This window comes from Ammodytes marinus (genome assembly GCF_949987685.1).
Source record: "Ammodytes marinus genome assembly, chromosome: 9".
Taxonomy (NCBI): domain Eukaryota; kingdom Metazoa; phylum Chordata; class Actinopteri; order Uranoscopiformes; family Ammodytidae; genus Ammodytes; species Ammodytes marinus.
In genome coordinates, this window is record NC_137213.1 from 24602038 (window position 1) to 24611022 (window position 8985).

Consider the following 8985-nt stretch of genomic DNA (forward strand, 5'->3'; position numbering starts at 1 on the left):
CAGGAAGTGACACAGCAGCAAAAAACCACCAATACATTGTTGTACTTATTGTTGTTTTTTTACTTGGCAGTTTCTGTACTGAATAATTGAATAAGATTAAACCTGTTTGTAAGTAAGGTTTTGGCTAGTTTTTTTCCTCCTGCTTTACACTACATTAAGCTAAGCTAAACTAGCTAAGGTAACCGTCTCCTGGCTGTAGCTTCATACTTATATCCTACATTTATATTTTATTTTTAAGACAATGAGAGTGATATCAATATTCTTATTTCAAATTGAACATTGTGCCGTCGTCATATTGTGTTGTATATGGATATAATTCATTCTTTTTAGCATCGATTTTAGCAAAGTTACCCAGGCAACTTGTAATAGTAGGCTATAAGACCAGATGCTGACTTTTTCTTTGATGTTGTTTTCCCCGTTTAGTTTCTCCTGGGGTCAAAGTATACATCGACCCTTTCACATACGAGGACCCCAACGACGCAGTGCACGAGTTTGCCAAAGAGATAGACATCTCCTGCGTGAAAATAGAAGAAGTGATCGGTGCAGGTAAGGAAGGTCCTCTTGTTTTCTGTCCAAAGGGGACGGAGAATAATGCAGCTTTATTAATCATTTATCGGAACAGGAGTGTGCCATCAGGCCCCGAGGTCTGTTCTGTAAAAAGTGTCCTCTCTGGGACGAAAAAGGGTTAGGACTCAGAGTGTGTGCATGAGAGCTGCGGTTGGGGTGTGTGTGTGTGTGTGTGTGTGTGTGTTGGGTGGGTGGGGCGCAGATTAAAGTGAAAATCTTCTCTGTAGCTTTCCCCCCCCCCCCCCCCCCCCTCTAGTCTGTTTTTTTTCTTCTTTTTTTGTAACTCTCCAGTGGCCTGTTGTGTCCTAATGTCACCTCAAATGACAGTATGCTCTTGCTCGTTCAACTGGCCTCCCTCCCTGTCGTTTATTTCTTTCTTTCTCTCTCTCTCTCTTTTACCCTCTTCCTTTTAGACACCAGATACAAACCCCCTAAGTTCCTGGCCCGTCCTCTCTCTCCCTTCACCGCTCCCAGGTGTCACACTCGTTCGTTACAGGTCACTCCCTCTCTCCCTAACATCTTTCACCCCTGACCCATCCGCAGTGGTGTAAAGAAAGAGTACCTATAAAACCATACTTGAGTAAGTGTAGCGATACCTTACTAGAAAAATGACTCCGTTACAAGTTACAAGTCACCTATTATTACAACACAACTTGAGTAAAAAGTACAAAAGTTTCTGAATCTAAAAGTATTTAAGTGTCAAGATTATTTAGTTGTATGGGACTGCAAATACATTTTATATTCATTAAAGTATTTATGCATTTTTATACATAGATTGATTATTTGCTTCGTAAAAAAAATATAATGATTCAAAAGGAAAGCATGAGATCCTCACATTTATTTATAAGCTGGAACCATGAGATTGTTGGTATATTTCCATTAAAAATGGCTATTATCAAAATTGTCAATAGAAAAATAAAAAATAAATTCATTCAAATTATCGATTATTTGCCTGATGTTTCATCTGTGCTTGTAGGCCCACATACTGTTGGGTAATATACAATATTTTATTAACTCTTCATATGTTTTATGTGTAATCCTTATTTGTGAAGTAACTAGTAACTTACATCATCAGATAAATGTAGTGGCGGAAAAATGATTTATAGTGAAGTAGAAAGTAGCATTAAAAAAGGTATTTCAAGTAGAGTGCAAAAGCCTCAAACTTGTGCTTAGGCCTACACCTCTGGCCTTCCGTAGGCCTACCTTTTCCTCTACTCTCTCTCCAAATCCTCTCCCCACAGTCGAAGCCGACCCCTCTCGACTCTTTCAAAATCAGCTCCTTCACTCCCTTATCCTACCAGTAACGCTCCCCTTCTCCCTGCACTCTTCCTAAATCCCTCTTTCCCTCCACCCCTCTCCCCGTCACACCCACCCCCACCTCCCCTTACCCAACCCAACCCCCCCACCCTCCCTCCCTCCCTCCCTCCCTCCCTCCCTCCCTCGTTCTCTCCGTCCAGGTGAATTTGGCGAGGTGTGCCGCGGGCGTCTCAAGCAGGCGGGGCGCAGGGAGATGGTGGTGGCGATCAAGACGCTTAAAGCCGGCTACACGGAGCGACAGAGGCGGGACTTCCTGGGCGAGGCGTCAATCATGGGCCAGTTCGACCATCCCAACGTCATCCGTCTAGAGGGCGTGTTGACCCGCAGCTGCCCCGTCCTCATCATCACAGAGTTCATGGAGAACGGAGCGCTTGATTCATTCCTCAGGGTAAGCCTTGTTTGGGGGGGAGTGGTGAAATCATGTAACAATTACTCAAATACTGTTGCTTCAGTACGAGTTTGAGACTATTGTGCTGTACTTGAGAGTGTTTTTCTTACCATGCTCCTGCACACTTCTACTACACTGCAGCTCAGTGGAAAATATTTGACTTTTTTACTTTTTTTTTGCACACAAAACAAATAAAGAGTTTATAAATGGTTGTATATATTACCCATTTTACTAAATGTCATGTAGGCCTAGAAGCACCAATGAAAATGAGTCGATATATTGATGACTTCACTGTCGGAAGGTGATTTTTCTAGTGACTATTTTGATACAAGTCATTTTTAAAGTGAGTGGTTTTATAATAGGTGACTTGATACTTGTAACGGCGTGATTTTACTACTAAGGTATCCCTACTCTTACTCAAGTGTGGTTTTCAGGTAATATTTACACCTCTGCATGCACGTCGCAACACCTGTGACTGAGAAGAATGTTTTGTGTTTGTAACAAAGCTGAGAGGAACACACACACACACACACACACATACACACAAACCAACAGTCACTCACGACAGCTGTGGGTTATCGGAATGGTTTACTCTCTGTAAAACACCCCGAGGCGCTCGCTTGCCGACTGATAGAGATTAAATGTGCAATATAACGCCAGGAGACAGGCGCAGTGTCTCTGCTTGACGTGACTGACTGATGCTGACAGGCTTTTTCAAATGCTCAAACTCCTGTCACACAGCAGACCCTTTGGATAGGTTTACATTTGGCGTATTAGAAAGTCTTCATAGTCTTCGGTTCAGTCCACCACCACAACCACCTACACCAAACACTTAACAAAGGCAGGATGAGAAATGAGGTGTCACACAGTACATTTCCGGCCACGCTGGGGCTCATTACATGTCATTTACATCCAATAGAATGTGTTTTCTTGCATGGCTGCACTGTGAAGAAGGCTACTTCATGTTACTGTAGTGCTTGAGGCAGAAATGGCTGCCATGATGGTGGTCTTATGATCTGTTTATCGCCAGAAAATTTGAAGCTGATTGTTGGCATAGATGATGAGAGAGTTTGGGTAGTAATGCTGTATCAATGACACTGATCAGCTTGTTTTTTATATCTCTTTGCTTTAATGGGGTTATGTCATTTAACTGCAATGGCCTCAGATTCAGTCTTGGTTGGAAGACCTTTGCTGTATTTTGTACCTATCTATCAATCCTCATGGTTGGTTTCTGTCGAAAACTAAAAGGCACAATTTCAAAAAACCAAAGGGTAAGGTGTTTTTTATATTGTTTTGATACCTTCGTCTGAACAAGAGTTTCATGATGTGACAGAATAACCACATAGACCAAACATTCATTTTAATATATAACAAAAGCAGACAAGATAATCAAATGTTTTTGACTGTTGTCAATAGTTGGTGCTATAGACACATTCCAGCTAATACAAAACAAAAAAAAGTCATTCTAAACCCATCTCATTCTTCTAACAATTGTGGTTACTGATTCATTGTTAAAATAATGGGTCAAACATAATTGTAAACATTCCAGCTTCTTGAATGTCTGAATTTTAATCATTTTTCTAAATGGTATGGGTCTGGGTTTTGGATTGCGTTCATGGAAGAAAACAAGCAATTTGTAGGTGTCCCTTGCCACGGGCGAATGGACCTTTTTACTTCTTTCTGTCATTCTACTATAACAATTGATTGCACATAAGAAAACAACAACAACATGATCATTAATGGTGAGATGCAGCTGAGAGTCCAGCCTGAGCTTCTTTCCACCCTTTTATAGCTGAAATTATTAGTCAGTTGATCGATAGTTCAATTGACGTACCCGGACAAAGGCAAGAAAAACTATATGAAAATAGCATTCTTTGCACTGATGGTCCTACTTGCTGTTACATGTAATTTATGATCATCAGAGGAAAAATTAGACAGTTTCAGAAATATTCAAAAGTTCCTCGTAGCACATGTTTTTGTGTAAAATCCTTAAATATATAGCACTTATAACTAATATTTACTTCTTCCTAAATGTTAAATGCTAAAACTTAAGATAAGTTAATGAATGTATACATAAAGAAGAATCTGCTTTGGTGTGTAGGCCTATAGCAGAAAAAAATATAGAGAATGGAGGCAAGGTCCATCATTCATTCAATTCAAATGTAATAAATTGACGACAATGTTGGTGATCAAAATTGCTTTCGCTTCTACCGGCTTTTGAAAATGTGTGAGTTTGCGTCTTTTCTTTGTTTTTCATCCTCTCGAACTGAATATCTTTTGTAACCGACAAAACAAGCAATTAAAAATGAAATAGCCTCAGTAAATGATTATTTTCATTCAAATCTGCTAATTATTTTGTCAAATAATCGACTGCTTTTTGAGATGCCAGAAAATAGTGAAGCGCCCAAACTGGCGTCTTCAGATTGCTTGTTTTGTCCAACAATCAGTTGACTATCATATCACTGAAGAAGTAAGTCCTCACATTTGAGAAGCCGCAAATATTTAGCACTTCTTCATGAAAAATGACTCGAATGATAAATCAATCATCACATAATTGCCAATTAGTTTTTCTGTTGGAAACATCACCGTGGGATCTCGCACATGGATGGATGGATGATGGTTTACGTAATGGCCGCTATTTACTATTTTCTGACGATTTATAATACAGACAAATCCATCTGTTATTTGAAGAAGGACTGATTGATCGATAATGAGAAGAACAAGCATTAGCTGCCGACCTACATCTGAGAGTCCAGCCCGAGCCGCTTTCCTCCTTTTCACACACACACACACACACACATACACCCCGCAGCATTCCCGCCAATGTCACACTGCCCGTGACTCAAGAGGAACTCGGAGTTCTGCTCTAACGAGGAGACTGTGGAGTTAACTCACACACACTCACACCGCAAAGACTGTCCGAGTGTGTCTGCAGCTCCCTGGGGACATGGGCACACTCGCAAACACACAGGACATATGCACATATGTCAGAAGCATTTGAAATGTACAGAAATAACACACACACACACACTCATACGTAAATGCCACCCCGGGTAAGAAGGCCTGCTATGAATCACGGATGTTTACACATCCATCCATCGCGGCCTGTTTTGCTGTCAGCCTTCATTGGAGTGTGCAGACTTCAAAGCAGAATGTTTATGGTTTTGTCATGTCACGTCTTGAGTTTCTCTGCTTTCTCATTGTGGAGTCGGAGAAGGGATTGATTATGTTGAAAATTGTTTTTTTTTCTTCCCCCTTCCAAATTTCCCTGATTTAATATTCAGGTCATGGAAGAAAAAGCTCCCAGCGTCTAGTTTAGGTCTGCAGAACTTCTCTTTGTTTTGCTATCAGTGAAATGTGTATTGACATTCCATTGATTAGTTTCAATTTACCCAGTTCGGCTTTCGTGAGCGCTGATTTATTACCATCTCGAGTTCATCCCACCTTGTCACGCTACGCAAACGAGGAGAATTGTGAATTAAACCCTGAAAGGCCTAATCTCAAATTTGTTTCATGCCTTTCAAACGCTAACATAAAAGGGCAACATTTTGCATATCAAGGACTTTGGAATGGGGGAAAGGGCTCGGCTTTCAGCAACATGCCATTCTAATTCAGTTGAGGGAGAAAAAATTGCAAACAAAGCTTTGTTTTTAACAACTGAGCGCTGTGTGTACCTGCAACTAGTTTGTGTCAGTGAAATAAATACCTGCAATCGCCTGGTTTTGATTACTCTGTTGCAGCTCCATTTCTTATGCCTCCGTGCCTGCGATAGCCGATGGCCGGAGGCATTCATTTTTCAGGTTGTAGGTAGGTACGTACATCTCCTTAATGGCCATTCTTGTAGGAGCAATATCTCAAGAACACTTTAAGGGATTTTCTTCAAAGTTCGACTCTGACTTAAAGATGAAATTAATGGATTTTGTTGGTCAAAGGTTACTGCAAACTTACATATTGTGAGGTCGCAGTGACCTTGTACCACATTGTAGCTGCTATGGACCATTACCTTCTTTAAAACATTGCCTACCGCCACTATTCTTTCGCCATTCTGCAATTGTATGCCTGGCAGAGGCCTATAACCACCAAGCAGTATTTCTAGTTTGTTGTTATTTTTTACTAGGAGTCAGAATTGAGCACTAATGGGTTTTAGTACGACAGTAAAGAGTCTAATTAATCAGCTAATTGGACAGCGTACGTGGAAAGGTCAGCTGTCACTGCCTGTCAGGAGCAGCGGAGGAGCATTATGACAGATGTCATGTTTACGAGGTGGCCTCGGTGACTGACTGGCTCTCTCTGTTGCTTCTCTCCCTATCTCCTTTACACTTCCCCTATCCTCTCTTTCTCCATATTGTTTTCTGTTTTGTCATTCCCTCACCTTCCTCCTCCTCGTCCATTGACCTCCACTCTATCTCTGGCTGTGTGTTTGTGTAGCTGAACGACGGGCGCTTCACCATGACACAGCTGGTGGGGATGCTGCGTGGCATCGCCGCGGGGATGAAGTACCTGTCAGATATGAACTATGTCCACCGAGACCTCGCCGCCCGCAATATCCTGGTCAACAGCAACTTGGTCTGCAAGGTGTCTGACTTTGGCCTGTCACGTTTCCTGGACGACACCTCAGCCGACCCGACTTACACAAGCTCCCTGGTCAGTATATCCAATCCATACTGTATATCTATCCAGTCTCCCTCTGCGTTTGATGCGCTGCTGTGTTTGTGCATGTTTAATTGAGCTCGTTAATGTGATCCCCTCAGCTCGTTTCACACATGCATATGGAGGGTGCATGTGTGAGCCGCGTTGGTGTGTGCCAATGTTTGAGTAAGCGTGCGAGGCCGTCTGTGGAATCCGCATTAAGCTCCAGCGCATGTGTCTGAGGCAGTGTCACCCTCTGTGTGTTGGTGTTGTAGGACTGTAGTGTCTCCCACGGTGGTCAAGCCTCTGGAAACATGGTCTAAAAAAGTAAAAATCCATATATGTTATCAAAGTCGGGTGCCTGAATAGGCTTTTACAAAAATCTGATCGAAAATAAATGTTTAATTTAGTTTAAAATAAGGCTTTTTAACCGTCTAGGCCGTCTCCAGGGCAACAGACATTGTTTTTATAGAACGTTCGGGCAGAGAACTGCTGTGATTGGTGCAAAATACTCATTGTGTAATTATAAACAGAGCATAGCCCGCCTTATCTTAACCAAATGTTTGTATAGTTTATCAAACTTAAATGACAATTCTTTAATTTGGATTGATAAATACCATCCCCCTCTTGTGTGTGTGTGTGTGTGTGTGTGTGTGTGTGTGTGTGTGTGTGTGTGTGTGTGTGTGTGTGTGTGTGTGTGTGTGTGTGTGTGTGTGTGTGTGTGTGTGTGTGTGTGTGACCAGGGAGGAAAGATTCCCATCAGGTGGACAGCGCCAGAGGCCATAGCCTTCAGGAAGTTCACCTGTGCCAGCGACGTGTGGAGCTACGGCATTGTCATGTGGGAGGTGGTGTCCTATGGAGAACGGCCGTACTGGGACATGAGCAACCAGGATGTGAGTTAGCTACACACACACACACACACACACACACACATCGACCGAGACAGAATGTGCAATCTGGGAGTCCTTGTGTCTAAGTGCAAAGCTGTCTGAGAGTTTTTCTGAGTCGCTGCGGCTTTGATTTCCAGCGTGACATGTTTGGACCCGGGCCCGCTCTGCTGTCTTTATCTCCTCATTGCAGATGCTGGTGTAGAATTAGGCCTGTGTTCTACTTTTTACCACCTAATTTATAGCCATCCCTGTCCTTCCAAACCCTCTACAAATCCATACTGCAAAGGCTCCCTCCACACACACACACACACAACCACAACCACACACACACACACACACACACACACACACACACACACACACACACACACACACACACACACACACACACACACACACACACACACACACACACACACACACACACACACACACACACACACACACACACACACACACACACAAAGGCATACTCAGGGGGAAAAAGGCCCTTTTTATTTTACAGGCGTTGTTACCTGTAGGCTATCTGCACTGCACAGACATCGTATAACTACAGCAGTGAGCTCCCGGGATGAAAAGCTCCCGGTTCCTCCTCCATTAACAAAGTAGCGAAGCAATGCGCGCACCTCCACTTAATTCTCTGAGGAATATTGTGCTTCAAAAAGAGAGTTGTAACGCCGACGGCAATAAAGCAATAAAAAAATAAAATAAAGGAGCCGGGATGAAACGTTCCTGTTATGTATGTGTAACTTTCATTACAAAGGCCCACATGCAGTAATGAAAGCATCAAAGTAGACGCCCCTCCATTGTTCCCAATAGCCTTTGTGCCACAGTCACCGCTCAATAAGCAACACAGTCAACAAAGGCGAGATATAAACAGGTGCTCGCCTCCTAGAAGCGCGACATAAAAATTCAAAAGACATGCAGCAGGAGAAGAGGAGCGCTGCAGAAATGTTTTTATTGTTCCCTTATGGCATGTTTTTTATAATATTGTTGCGGGGAGTTAAAACCCATACTGAGCTTATGGAGAGACGCGCAGTTGCTAGGCGAAATCAAATCAATGAGCGAACATTTTCATTGTCTCTGCTCATTGTCTCTCCCGTCAATCACGCCGGTTTGGAAGGGGACAGCTTTGAGAATAACTGTTTTTATAGTTTTGTGAAGATACTGAAAGAGAAGATTGGAGGTTGTGAC

General features: G+C 42.5%; 1 protein-coding gene across 1 annotated transcript in view; it reads left to right on the forward strand.

Moving 5' to 3' along the window:
- The window catches only part of ephb3a (eph receptor B3a), a 37383-nt gene that overhangs the window by 23223 nt on the left and 5175 nt on the right, over positions 1 to 8985 (forward strand). Inside the window, exons 10-13 of the mRNA XM_080033915.1 lie at positions 424 to 546; positions 2025 to 2272; positions 6701 to 6916; positions 7645 to 7794. Of these exons, the coding sequence (XP_079890041.1) occupies positions 424 to 546; positions 2025 to 2272; positions 6701 to 6916; positions 7645 to 7794 (737 nt within the window). The remainder of the gene's footprint in view (positions 1 to 423; positions 547 to 2024; positions 2273 to 6700; positions 6917 to 7644; positions 7795 to 8985) is intronic.